Here is a 14,900-nt window from a genome sequence, read left to right on the forward strand (position 1 = left end):
GAATTCCAGGGTGGATGTTTGCCATAATCACAATGCATGTGTTGAGGCTCAAAAAAAATGATACCCCAAAGTATGGCACTTTGCTGTGCTGTGTACTTGAACTGAAGGACGTTAGAAGGATCTCAGAAGCAACATCTTAACTGCCATTCTTCTGCCCTTCTGTTGCTCCCATTTTTCCCCCAAAGCAGGCCATAGAATTTAGAGCCTGTCTCCCCCAATTCAGCCATACAACCTAGAAATTCTACTCTGGTCTTCTGCCACCTTTCTGTGTAGGAGCTGGCCTTAAGGACATTCTCTGACCTGCCTTGTCTGATGGAAGGTCATAAGATCCTCATTCCAGGAAGGGTATTGCCCCACACCTGACAGGAAGGAATGGCATACACAGAAGCAAAGAAGAATCTGGACAGGCCTGTCTGGGTTTCCTCTCTCAGTCTCTTACTAGTAGGTCACACCCTTTCATCCAATCACATGTCTATACTGCCGTCTGGTTTTCACTGAACCTAAGCATTAAAAAGGCCAGTTTCCCCATGGATCTTTGGGTCTTCCTAAGGCTCCTGGGCCATGCTAAATTTTGATTAAATAAAGCCTGTTCTACTTTTCTCCTGTTAACTTGTATTTTGTTATAGGAGCATTGGTAGAGGCTGTTGTGGTGGACAGAAATCATTCATTTCTTACCCTACACATGTTGAGGCTGGCTTTTGTCCATTTAAGGGCTTCATTTGGTTTGTAAGGAGATATAATACCACTTCAAAAGCACAAAAATATTACTTACAAAACAGTTAAATTACTGCAGGAACTAAACGTCAAATTTCTTAAATTATGGATATGGTTGCCTTCAAAGTCCCTGGAATATAAAACATAAAACATGATCAAGCTAAATTTTAATTGCAGATAGAAATAAATTGATTAAGAATTATTTGTGTTCTAATAAAATATATTGTTCTTTTACATTCTGTTTATTTCATGTAGACCTTCACTTGTAGCCACTTACATAATACCATAAATTATAATGTGCATGTATGTAGGCATATATTAGCACTCTTACTGTTTTTTCTTTATTAATAATAAAAATGTTTTGAGTCACTCCTGTATCTTATATTCTTGGAGACATGTTATTCTGAGAAATTAAAGAGAATGAGAAATCAAAGTGAAAACCTTTGTTATGATAAATACCTAATTTATTAACAGATATTTAATAGTGAACACATTAAACAATTATTCAGAATTACCAAGTAGCATTTCCCTAAGTGATTTGATTTCATTTTGCTATAGGCTGTGTGAGATTCTATTATTGATGCAAAGCTGCTACTGCCAAGATAATATTAAGCACCTGCCTTGTTAGTCTAAATACTCCCCAGAAAAAAATCTTCAGTAGCTTTTTTGCCCCTGGGATTATACTCTTTTTCTTTCTTTTTTAATATTGTCACAAAAAGCACACCTTACCACCACAAGGAATCCTATCTGAACAACAAAATCTTATCAAAAAGTTTATTTATTTGTTATGGTGCTAATGATCAAACTTAGGACCTCTTGCAATGCCAGGCAAGTGCTCTACCATTGAACTATATTCCCTATCCTTTCATTTACAAGCAGATATATGTTAGAAGTTTGTAGAGACGACAGCTGAGGTTTAAGAAGACACTGCATTTCCAAGTTAAATCCTGGCTTTTAAGTCTACTTAGTGTGTCTGAACACTTAATTTACTGGTTACTAAGCTATTCACAAATTATTGTGATTGAAATATAGGGGTGGAAGTGTGATATAATTACTAAAATCTCTAAGGAAAACATGGGGAGCATTAATAGATATGCCTGTAGTCTGTCAGTGAGTCTGTGGTGGGAATGCTCAGTTTTATTTTGGGCACTGCATTAAAAATAGACACTGACAAAGCAAAATATATCAGGAAGATTTGTAAAACTGGGATTAAGTGATCTTGAAACTGTACCAACTGAAGAAAAGGGAGTATGTATTACAGCAAAGAATAAGTTAAGAGATATATTTGAAGTCAGGCTTTGAAAGAGATTAGAGTTTTTCTCTGTTTCATCAGAACACAAAATTAAATTTACTGGCTGAAGATACAAGTCATTTCAAACAGAAGCTCAACCTCTGTAGCAAGTTATGGCATTCAGAGAATGCTTCTCACTGGCATCTAGCAAAGGCAATATATCATATCTTGATAATTTTGTAGATAAGATTTCTGTGCTGCAAGGAATATTGTATTAGAATCAGAAATCTTTATTCTAGATAACACCTATATAGAAAAAGTTTTGTTATTCCATTAAAGTGGAAGGTAAGTGCTTATGGTATTACTTTCTTGGTCTTGGGTTTGGCCCAGGCTTTTGGCTTCTCAACGTCTATGGTCAATGACAAATTCTATGGTTTCCTTTTATTTTATTGTTGTTACCATGAAACTCCCACCAGGTGGCGATGTTCTTTCAAACTTCACAAAGTATAGAGTTGAGCTACATAGGTAACTGCTTTTTTTGCAAGGGGGGATAGATATTTTTTAAAATTACTTTAAGAATTTTGTTCTAATTAGTTAAATATTTTTAATGTATATTCTTAGTTGTATATGGACACAATACCTTCATTTTATTTATTTATTTTTATATAGTGCTGAGGATCCAACTCACTGAATTACAACCCTAGCCTACGTAACTTTTTTAAGCTTTAAGCAAAAATATTTATTAGTACTAATTTACTACTTTGTAAAATTCAATAAGAGGCACACACTGAAGCACTAATTAGGAAGTTTTTTAAAAAATATTTTTCAGTTGTCAATGGACCTTTTATTTATATGCAATGCTGTGAATCAAACCCAGTGCCTCACATCTGCTAGGCAGGTGCTCTACCACTGAGCCACCACCCCAGCCTCCAAATAGGCAGATTTGATTACATTTTTGTTTAATTTGATTTTGAGTTTATTTTAACCTTGAGTTATAAATTTGCTTTGGCTTTGTTCCTAAAATAAGGGAATCTGGTTTGTGAATATATATTAACCAAAGCAACAACAGCAACAACCAAAGAACAAAACAAAACAAAAATCTGCTTCTTGCTTCAAGGTCTAAGGGACAAGAGGTCATTTCCCCACAGAATGTCTAGACCACCTTTCCTAATTAGCAAGTCTCTGAATGTGACAATTTTATTTTTCCCTTTTTACATTGTAGAGCTGTATCAAAATGAAAAATTCACTATTTCTTTTTCTTTAAAAAATTTTTTTTCGTTGTTGATGGACACAATACCATTTTTTAAAATTCATTTTTTTTTTGTGGTGCCGAGAATTGAACCCAGTGCCTCACACATGCTAGGCAAGCTCTCTACCACTAAGCTATAACTGCCTACCCCCTTTACCAGTTCCTTCTTCCTCTCTGTCTCTCCCTGGCATGTGATGTAAATACTTTTGCTCTGCGTGTTCTCTCACCATGATGTGCCACTACAGAGCCAAAAATGCGACAATTGATCATGGACTGGAAACTGTGAGCCCAAACAATCCTTTTATAAGTTAATAATATCATGTATTTTGCTACCAGGACAGAAAGCTAACTAAATATAGGGAGTTTCTATTTTTATTTTTTTGAGCAACATCTATCCTGCTTTCCACAATGGCTTTGTTCCAGTTTCTCCACATCCTTGCTAACACTTATTGTCTTTTGATCAGGTTTCCTAAGAGGTGTCAGGTAATATCTCATCGTGTTTTTAATTTGCATTTTCTGATATCTGGAAGCCTTTAAAAATTTTTTTTGGCACTGGTGATTGAACCCAGGGATACTTAACCACTGACCACATCCTCAGCAATTTTTTTAATGTTTTATTTTGAGACAGGGTCTCACTAAGTTGCTGAGGGCCTTGCTAAATTGCTGTGGCTGGCCTTAAACTTGTTAAAGGTTTGATAGAGCCCTTTCTGCCTCTGACTCCTGAGTGGCTGAGATTACAGGTGTGCATAACCATTCCTGGTACCTTTTTGAGTCTTGAGAAATATCTATATGAGTCTTTGCCCAGTTTTCTTTCTTTTTAATATGACTAATATAGTTGGCCTTAGTTTGTTATTTTAAAATACATTATTATATGCTTTCATAGGTTAAAAACTTTCACTAGATTTTTTTTAATGTATTTCTTCTGATATTTAGCCAAATTTGAAAATTCTTGGTTGCCTTCATCATAACTTTACCCAATGCACTGAATCTTCGATTTCTTTCGACAATACTATTTAATTTCCTATTATCAGATATGATGAGATTAGTATATATTGTCTACGTTTTTGGTCCTCTACCTCTCTCTTGTCATATGATTTTGGTCATTTATATGCTATTTTTTTTTGGAGTTCACCTTCAGAATATCAAATATTCTTTCTAACATCCATCCATCTATGCATCATCATATTTTCAAGGACATCTTCTGATTCCTAGCTAATTTCTTTATAGTTCTATGGTTTTCATTTTATGTTTTGCTTTCTAAATTTTTTTACTCATCTAGGATTAGCATGTCTTTTTAAACAACTCTTTTATCCTTATAAAGTATTCTTATTTATCCTTAATATTCTGAAATCTACTTTTCCCATATTAGCATAGACCCTCTAAGTTTTTTTTTTTTTAATCACTGTTACATTTCCATCTCTATTTTGCAGTATGTGATATTTCTATTTTATTTTCTGGTTACCATATGAATTTTTTCTTTAGTTTAGGTTTTTAGCAGTTTGGTGATGGCTTTTTTAGTGTTTTTCCTACTCTGCTTGAGGTTCCTACATTCCTGGATTATTGTATTACTTTAAGTTTGGAAAATACTGGGCCTTTCTTTCTTTCATTTTTTAAAATAGTTTGCTTAGTTGTAAATGGACACAATACCTTTATTTTGTTTATTTATTTGTAGGTGGTGCTGAGGATCGAACGCAGTGCCTTACATGTGTGAGGCAAGTGCTCTACCGCTGACCCCAGCCCCTTTAGCCATTTCTTCTGTCCAGTTCTTCCTTTCTTCTTTTTCTGTGGTTTTACCTATACTTTTGTTAGACATTCTATATTTTCCTGCAGCTTTGGATTCTCTGTTTGGACTTTAACCACATTTTTGTTTGGATTTGAAAGTTTTCAATTGGCCTGTTTTCAAGGTCATCGATTCTTTTCTCAGCTGTGTTCTACTGCTAAGCCTGTTGATATCATCTTCCAACGTAATTTTATAATTTCCGTCTCTTTGATGACGTTTTCCATATGTTCATACATTTTGTTCACTTTTCCGCTTATCTTATTAATCATAAGTATTTTACTATCCCAACTTGGAAGCTGTAATTCTGAGCTATTGCCAGGTTGGGTTTTCAATTTATTGATTACTTTATAATTTTACATTGGACTTAGTTTTCCCTTTTTTAGGAAGTGGGACTTTCTCAGCATGGCTTCCTTTCATCCCCAGAAGCCAGTCTTATAAGACTATGGCTTGGATAGCATCCCCCAAAAGCCCATGTGTTAAAGGCTTGGTACCCAAGTGATGGTGTTATTAGGTGAAACCTTTAGGAGGTGTGGCCTAGGGGGAGGAAGTTAGGTCTTTAGGGGTATTCCCTTGGAGGGGATATTGTGACTCCAGTTCTTTCCTTTTTCTCTTTTGATTCCTGGCTACTATAAATTGAGTAGCTTTGTTCCATCAAGTATTCCCTGCCATGACATACTGCCTTGGTGCAGGCCCAAAAGCTATGGAACCAGCTGACCATAGACTGAAACCTCTGAAACCATGAACCAAATAAACCTTTCCTCTTTGTAAGTTGATTCTCTCAGGTATTTTGTCACAATGACAGGAGGTTGACTAACAGACAATTTCCTGCCCTGACCTAGAAGCTTTGTATCAGTGCAAGATCCTGGGATACAAAGGTTTTCTGCCAGTACCCCAGGACAGAGTGTTCTAGTCTCTCCCTCTCCTTTTGTAACAGTGGATCTTTCCATAATCCCTGGGTGCAGGAGGGTTTCCTGTTCCTCTTCCAAAACTTCTTAAGAGATGGTTTTTAGTCAAGAGAATCGGGTGGGGGAGGGGAGGATAAGGTTATATCTGCTGGGGGGGGGTGGTTTTATATCTGTGTGTTGTCAAGGAGAGCTGTCTAGTTTTTCGTGTGAGCTGGTGAGGCCAGTCAAAAGCAGCCTGTTATGGATAGTGGACTCCCCTGCATGCAGGGTTCTGAGTTACTCTAAAGTATTACACTAACCCATGCTTAATTGTATACGTTTATTAAAATTTCAGCAGTTTTCTTTGCACCTGCTCTCCTGATAGCCAACTCTTATCCCTACACTCTGCCAAAGGTGAAATACAATATATGTCCCAGCTCTCTTTGTAACTCCTTAGAATTCCAGTTACTTGGTTGTCTTATAGCTCTCTGATGGGCTCTTGAAAATTAGGATTTTGTAGATTATAAAGCTCTTTCTTATTGGGAGAGAGAGCGCAATATTGTCTTGTAGCTTTCTAAATCCTAAGCACAATATTGCTGTAATGGAATTGCAATATAGTATATGTACTAGTCTGTGAATTTCTCTCTATGAACCATATTATGTTCTTGAAATTGAGCCATGTTGACTGAAGTAGTGCTGTTTTATTAATTATCATGCTGTGTATGTGTGTGTATATCATGTTTTATTTCTCCATGATTATCTGTTTTCTACTGCCTTCCTCACCTGCATTTTCAAATTCTTCATATTGGCTTAGTCTGCCAATGGATAAATGACTTAGTTTCATCTCAGGATAAAAGTTTATTTCATTCTCTTGACCTTTGGGAGAGTACATTGGCTATTGTCCTATGTTCATCTGTTTTTAATTAATTTTATGTTTTACTTTTTGAATTTTCCAAACTTTATTGTGGTTTTTACATTTCATTCCTTTGAAAGAACTATATTAAAGATTTTAATCTATTATCTGTCAAGTATTGTGAAGCTAATTTCCTGAGCTGTTCTGTGTCTTTTTATTTTAATGTATTTTTTCCCTGAAATCTGAGTTAAAAATTTATTTTTGGCCAACAAATCTGTTTTTTAATTGCACTTTGCAAAATGGAAACTCATATGCAAAATAATGATATTGTAATTGGTTTTAAAGTAGAGGAATGCTTATGAAGCAAAAACTATTAATAACATTAAAATTGGGCTAATATTTACTATCAGTTACTTTTGATAGCTAAAATTTATAGATAATAACAAAAAATTGTAAAGTCCATCCTTTTAGTAATAAATCTTAATCATTTTGATGTCATCTGATACATGATATATATATTTTGCTGCATTTTAAAGGCAAAAGAAATATTTATTGTGATATACATATAATAACTCTCATATTTGTTTCTGATCCTAATGCACAAGTTTTTTTCTTAATGATGGGGACAGAACCCAGGGCCTTGCTCATGCTAGGCAAGTGCTTTACCACTGATCCACACCCCCATTCCCGAAATGCACAAACTTTTAATTGCTAATTTACTTATGTGAATGCTGATCAATTGTGCTTCATTATTAGGTTTGGATTGCTAGGCATGTAATAGCTGTTAATGTACTTCTCTGAAACAAAATTCAATTACAATGAAGAATACTGAATAAATTTGCCTGCCCTTTTATGACTAGCTTGTCATCAATGTTAACTGTCATACCAAGGTATCTCCTGGACTTAAAACTCCAAAAAGACTTTTTTACTAAAATCATCTCTTAATCAAATTTCTAAGGCTATTTATAGTTCTAACAATTTTTAAAAAATTGTAGTGGATACAATACCTTTATTTATGTGGTGCTAAGGATCGAACCCAGGGCCTCACATATGAGAGAAGAGTGTTCTACCAATGAGCCACAATCCCAGCCCCTAATTCTAACAATTTTATAAAACATTTTGTTATCTACACTGTCAGCCCATCAAAACTGAATATAGTCTCACTATTGCATTTTATGGAAATGTTTTTAAGTACATCATTACTGCCATATATTACTCTCAGTAAAGGGAAAAATCATTTATGTTAAAATCACCTCTCACAACCCATTGTAGATAGGCCCATGATGATTGGCCAGTAATTATTTTTGTGAAGTTTCTTTTTCCCAAAGTGGTTCCAAGTTAGTATATTTTGAAAAAAAATATCTTTGCTTTTCATGCATGTCTCACTTGTGTTCTATTATCAACTTGAGAGTTGATACTTCCCACTACAATCAATGTTTCTAACTCTTTTACCCTTCCTTTTATTGGGTACTTCTAAACTGCTGTGAAGATAGAGATCAAACAACCACTTCTGGGAATTCCTTATAAAATAAGAGGCAGAAGGAGTTTTTATATATGTAAATTAGTTTGTTGATTAGCCTTTAAAATAGTTATTTTGGTTATTTTTAAAATTTTATATTTTTAGAGAGAGAGAGATGAGACAGAAGGAGAGAAGAGAAAGAGAGAGTGAGGGAGGGGAGGAGGGAGAGAGAGAGAGAGAGAGAGAGAGAGAGAGAGAGAGAGAGAGAGGAAGAGGGGGTTATTTCTTTATTTTTTTAAACCTATATTTTAAGTAGACCAATTTACTGGATAATAAAATTAAATTCTGGATAGCAGAGTGACACTCATTATTAAAAGCAAAGTTATTGTATAAAAGTCCCACGGAATGCGATGGACATTATTACCCTAAGTACATGTATGAAGACAAGAATGGTGTGACTATACTTTGTATACAACCAGAGACATGAAAATTGTGCTCTATATGTGTAATATGAATTATAATACACTCTGCTGTCATATATAACAAATTAAAATAAAAAAAATCAAGCACCAAAAAATATGTTCCATGGAACCTATTCTAATTAGCCTTGAAAGATGAGTACTACATATCATATTCTCAATATTCAGATTAAATTCTTAAATGAATGGAACTAAAATGATCTAGTCTTTTTGTAACAACTTAATAGGGAAGATTGGTGGGGGAAGGGAGAAATATTATGTAGATCCCATTGCATCCCTTTTGCCTTTCTTTTTCCTGGTTCTCAAGTTGTTGTTGTTGTTTTGAGATATTTCATGTTGGTGAGAGTTTAGAGAAGTTAGATCATGGGGATATAAAATACAAAAATAGGCCAAAGTAACTTGAAAAAATGTGATGTGATAATAGCAATACAAGATGAATATACAAGATGAATTAGGCAACGTAGAGATTTTAGTCGACTTCTTTCAAATGAGATACCATCACTTACAGCCAATGTAGCTTTGGCATGTGCTGACAAAGTTTATCTGGCAAATGTGTCAGGACATTATTCATCAGCACCCTGAAAAAGAAAAGAAACCAAAGATGTCACATTTTTTTTTTTCTGGTTCTTTTCTTAAGGTACACATGGTATTATCATTATTCTTATAAAACCATGCAAATCTATGAAGTTAGTTGTCTTCTCTATTTACTCTGTGAGTCTTGTTATATTTAAATGCTTGATACTAATAAAATTTCTACAAATAGCAGTTATCATATGGAGGAAGCAACAAAGTTAGTAACTGAAAAAAGATGATTTTAAGTGAATTTGCTTTTCTTTACTGAGATCAATGTGTGGTGGTAATGGTATGCTTAAGAATAGTTCAACAAAATGTGATAGACTATATTCAGTTTTGACAGACTGACATTCTAGAATAAAAAAGTTCCTTTTTTTTTTTTCCGGGGGGTACAGGGGATTGAACTCAAGGGCACTTGGCTATTGAGCCATATCCCCAGCCCTATTTTGTATTTTATTTAGAGACAGGGTCTCACTGAGTTGCTTAGTGCCTCGCTTTTGCTGAGGCTGACTTTGAACTCGTGATCCTCCTGTTTCAGCCTCCTGAGCTTCTAGGATTACAGGCATGCATTACTGTGAAGACAAAAATTGTTACAATTATAAATAGCCTTAGAGAATAAGAATAAGAGATAGTTTTTAGTTGGAAGAGCTTTTTTGGGGTTTTAATAATTCCAAGTTTAATGTTATTATGTTTAAAGCATTATTTTTTATTAATTTTTTAATTTATATATGACAATGGTATGTATTACAATTCTTTTTTTCCCCCCCAGTCTGGATTACTTTATTATTAATTTTTTTTCATATCTCTGGTTGTATAGAAAGTATATTCACACCAATTCATGTCTTTATACATGTACTTTGGATAATAATGTCCATTACATTCCACCATCATTTATAACCCCATGCCCCCTCCCTTCCCCTCCAACTCCTCTGCCCTATCTAGAGTTCATCTATTCCTCCCATGCTCCCACTTCATACCCCACTATAAATCAGCCTCCTTAAATCAGAGAAAACACTTGCATTATTATTTTTTTTGGATTGGCTAACTTCACTTAGTATTATTTTCTCTAACTCCATTCATTTACCTGCAAATGCTATGATTTTATTCTCTTTTATTGCTGAGTAATATTCCACTGTGTATATATGCCACATTTTTTTAATCCATTCATCTATTGAAGGGCATCTAGATTGGTTCCACAGTTTAGCTATTGTGAATTATGCTGCTGTAGTCAGAGAAATGCAAATCAAAACTACCCTAAGATACCATCTCACTCCAGTAAGATTGGCAGCCATTATGAAGTCAAACAACAATAAGTGCTGGCAAGGATGTGGGGAAAAGGGTACACTTGTACATTGCTGGTGGGACTGCAAATTGGTGAAGTCAATTTGGAAAGCAGTATGGAGATTCCTGGGAAAGCTGGGAATGGAATCACCATTTGACCCAGCGATTGCCCTTCTCGGACTATTCCCTGAGGACCTTAAAAGAGCATACTATAGGGATACTGCCACATCAATGATCATAGAAGAACAATTCACAATAGCTAGACTGTGGAACCAACCTAGATGCCCTTCAATAGATGAATGGATAAAAAAAATGTGGCATGTATACACAATGGAGTATTATGCAGCACTAAAAAATGACAAAATCATGGAATTTGCAGGGAAATGGATGGCATTAGAGCAGATTATGCTAAGTGAAGCTAGCCAATCCCTAAAAAACAAATGCCAAATGTCTTCTTTGATATAAGGAGAGCAACTAAAAACTGAGCAGGGAGGAAGAGCATGAGGAAAAGATTAACATTAAACAGAGACGAGTGGTGGGAGGGAAAAGGAGAGAGAAGGGAAATTGTATGGAAATGGAAGGAGACCCTCAATGTTACACAAAATTACATATAAGAGGTTGTGAGGGGAAAGGGGGGGAAAACAAGGAAGAGAATTGAACAACAGCAGATGAGGTAGAGAGGGAAGACGGGAAGGGAGGGGAGGGGGGATAGTAGGGGATAGGAAAGGTAGCAGAATACAACAGTCATTAATATGGCATTATGTAAAAATGTGAATGTGTAACCAATGTGATTCTGCAATTTGTATTTGGGGTAAAAATGGGAGTTCATAACCCACTTGAATCAAATGTATGAAAGATGATATGTCATGAGCTTTGTAATGTTTTGAACAACTAATAAAAAAATTGTGCTGCTGTTAACATCAGTGTGGCTGTGTCCCTATAGTATGCTGTTTTTTTTTTTTTTTTTTTTTTAAGTCATTTGGGTATAGACAAAGGAGAGGGATGGCTGGGTCAAATGGTGGTTCCATTCCCAATTTTCCAAGGAATCTCCATACTGTAAAGCATTAATTTTTATTTATGTCTTTCCCTTAAATTAAAATGTCTCCTTTAACTTAGTACTTACAAGAGAATAAGAGAATTTAGTCCATAAAATGTTAGTGGGGAAATTCGACTGAGGTGATTATCTTCAATTATCCTGCCAGGCAGAAGAAAAAAAAAATGGATTCACTTATCTATTTTTAGAACATAACAACTAATACTACGGAATGCCACATAAATTAAACATACAGCCATTCTAGTCTGTGAAGGTCTTCAAAAACACCTGGCTTCAGGAAGGTTATTCGGTTATGACTGAGGTACCTAGAAGAGGAGAAATGACTGTGATAAATCTGTACCTTTTTGACACTTCATAATTAGGAAAGTAAAATAGCTATCATTCATTTTAAACGTTCTCATCTCACATTCTTACCCTGCCATTTCCCTGCCTTTGAATCTTTAGGAGTGCCTGTTAATTACTGTATCATCTCCAGCTTTAAATTTCCCCCATAATAATCAACCAGTTTCTTTTCATTGACCTCATTTATCCATCAACTTGTTTTGAGTACCTACTCTATGACTACTGTGGTTTGGAGAAGTTTTCCCCAACGGTCCACAGGTTAAAGGCTTTGTTCCCAGGGTGGTGCTTTTGGAAGGTGCTGTGGATGGAAGATGGGGCCTAGAGAGAAGTCCTGAGGTCATTGGGGGGTGCGACTTTGAAGGGGATTGGAGGACCCATGGCTCCTTCCTTTTTTCCCCCCCTCCTTTTTCCCTAGCCACCTGCACCTACCATGATGGCTTTAGGTAGGCCTAAAGCCCTGGGGCCAATCTATCCTAGATGGCAACCTCTAAAACTGTGAGCCCAAATAAACCTTTCCTCTTGGCAAGTTAATTGCCTCAGGTATTTCATGATGGTGACACAAAGTTGAGTCACACAATGATTACTGTGCTAGGTTTATCATCCTATTCTCTGTGAGGCTTTGAATCGGAAGAGGAGACAGGATGTGGATGGGCTATTATGCAACATACAGAAAACAGAGGGAAACGTATCCTGTAGGGTTGTTCTGACACTGCAGAGCAGAAAGCACCCGATTTGCGAGTGTTTAGAACTAAAGAGCACAGAGGAACGAGGAGACAGAAAAGTCTCACTAAAGGAAGCACAGCTGAGAAAGGTCTTGAACGAAGGCTTGGCATTCCCAAAGCAGGAGTTGTTTTAGACAGAGGAAATAGCTTCTGCAAAGACAAGAAGTACCAAGAGTAACAAGTTAAGGCCTCACCAGGTAACGTAGTGAGGCCTCATCATGAAGGAAGACAGACAGGAGATGGGCCTGGAAGAGCTGGGGGCCTGTTCTGGGGAAAGGTCATCGCATGTTTTCTTAAAGAGCTTGACGCCTCACCCATCCCACTTGATTTCTCCCCTGCAAGTGGACAAACTCTCTGTTATACTGTGTACATCTCTTCCTTTAGCCATGTTCATTTCTATCTCAGTCTCTCCAGTGTGATCATCCATACTTATCTGCTATGAGACAGTTTGATTCCTTACTCTTCTGTTTATTAAACATGACCTTGACCAAGCAATCCATTCCTGTAAGCTTCAGCTTCCTCAACTCTAGAACGGGCACCGTATCAACCTTACTTCATAGGGCTGTTGCGACATCTGGGGCAATGCGTGCCATAGCACTCTGTAGGTATTATTTATTAAAACAATGTCTCTGAATTTTCCACTCCAATTTCTTTTTCTTTTTCCTCTCTGCTTGTGGTTAATATTCAAGTTATTAGTTCAAATTTCACTCCCGTGGATATATGGAACCTATAGATTTCTTTTCTGTACTCTTACGTATTAGAGTTGACATCCTATAAAATCTTGCCAGGAATCTGTTCTTCGTTGCCAGATTTGACTTTTTTCTTGGCTGACCCCCCAGGTTAAAGCCACTTCCTTCCCTCCTTTGTAAACCTGGAGCCCATCTGGCCTAGGCATGGGTAAGAAATAGCTTTAGGAGCCAGGTGCAGCGGCGCACACCTGTAATCCCAGTGGTTTGGAAGGCTGAGGCAGGAGGATCCTGAGTTCAAAGGCAGCCTTAGCAATGGTGAGACACTAAGCAACTCAGTGAGACCCTGTCTGTAAATAAAATACAAAATAGGGCTGGGGATGGGGCTCAGTGGCCCAGTGCCCCTGAGTACAATCCCCAGTCCAAAAAAAAAAAAAAATAGCTTTAGTACCTCCCCTGATCCCTTCTGAAAGCTGTTTTATGAACCAACAACCATCCCTTCAGGTAAAAGTCAATTGATCTGCTGTTTTACTTCATGCTCATCTGTGTAGCCCAGTCCTGTTCATTTTTCAGAGTCAGCCTTTGCTTTGAGCCCCAAACCATCACTTTTTACAGCGAACCCTAATAGCGGTTTAGGTCTGAACAATGCAGGTTTAGGAATAATGTTTTCTTCATCCGTCTCTAGTTATGGTGCACATGTTAGTGTTGTTTCCTCATCTTAGATCAGAAGCTTCTAGAGAACAAGAGGACTGAACCTCCCCAATTTAGCTCAGTGCTCTCCCTGAACTACTCAGGTAGCAGCTCCTTGAGGCAGCCGTCGGATTCATTAATCCTATGGCCCCCACGGTGTCAACCTGAAGACCTTGCACCCTGTAGAGGTGAATGAGTACTTTTAGATAAAAGAAGAGTTGGTATTTTATGATGATTTATGAAAAAATAGAGTTAGGTGGCATCTTTAACCCTCAAGCAATATTCCCAGTGCCAAGGGGAAAGAAAGATGGAAAGAAACGGAGGACACTTTGACATTTGTTCTCCAGTTTTTGTGCAACCTTCCTCCTTATCCACGGAATATCCACCAAAGAGATTCTGTTTAGAAAGTTTTGCACAGATTCGTGGAGAGAAAGATAGTTAGGAGCCAGATGAGACTGTGTCCTGTACTGACTTTGGGCACATTCATAAGAAGGACAGGGGTGAGGGAGAAGGCAGGATGACACAGCCACTGTGGCTCCGTGAGTCTCTGAGTCTCCTGTGGCTTCCCTCTGCTTTGTATATCCTTGCTAGATATTCTTGGCCAAATTTCACTCTCTGCCATTATGAACTAGAAACACGATGGGAACGAGTTTCTCTGGTTAGGATAGAGAATGGGGTAGGATAAAAACCAAAGGGACAGAAATGGGACTCCAGGGAGTTATTTATGTGATTCAGATTGTATTTGCTTCTTCTAAGAGGCTGCTTGATACGAAATGGATGAATACATGAAATACAATGAACTTTGAGAAATTCTATTTACAAAAGCTTTGCTCTTAAGCACGATGATGTACCACTTCGCACTTATTAGGATAGTTATTGTCCAAGCAAACAAAACCAGAAAAT

At 36.7% G+C, this 14,900-nt stretch overlaps 1 protein-coding gene across 1 annotated transcript in view; it reads right to left on the minus strand.

Annotated features, from left to right (window-relative positions):
- Rxfp1 (relaxin family peptide receptor 1) overlaps positions 1-14,900 on the minus strand; it is a 137,774-nt gene that overhangs the window by 28,583 nt on the left and 94,291 nt on the right. Inside the window, exons 7-10 of the mRNA XM_005330934.4 lie at positions 11,791-11,862; positions 11,627-11,698; positions 9,156-9,227; positions 773-844 (exon numbers count right to left, since the gene is read on the minus strand). Coding sequence (XP_005330991.1) covers positions 773-844; positions 9,156-9,227; positions 11,627-11,698; positions 11,791-11,862 — 288 coding nt within the window. The remainder of the gene's footprint in view (positions 1-772; positions 845-9,155; positions 9,228-11,626; positions 11,699-11,790; positions 11,863-14,900) is intronic.

The sequence above is a fragment of the Ictidomys tridecemlineatus genome, chromosome 9, assembly GCF_052094955.1.
Source record: "Ictidomys tridecemlineatus isolate mIctTri1 chromosome 9, mIctTri1.hap1, whole genome shotgun sequence".
In the NCBI taxonomy this organism is placed as follows: domain Eukaryota; kingdom Metazoa; phylum Chordata; class Mammalia; order Rodentia; family Sciuridae; genus Ictidomys; species Ictidomys tridecemlineatus.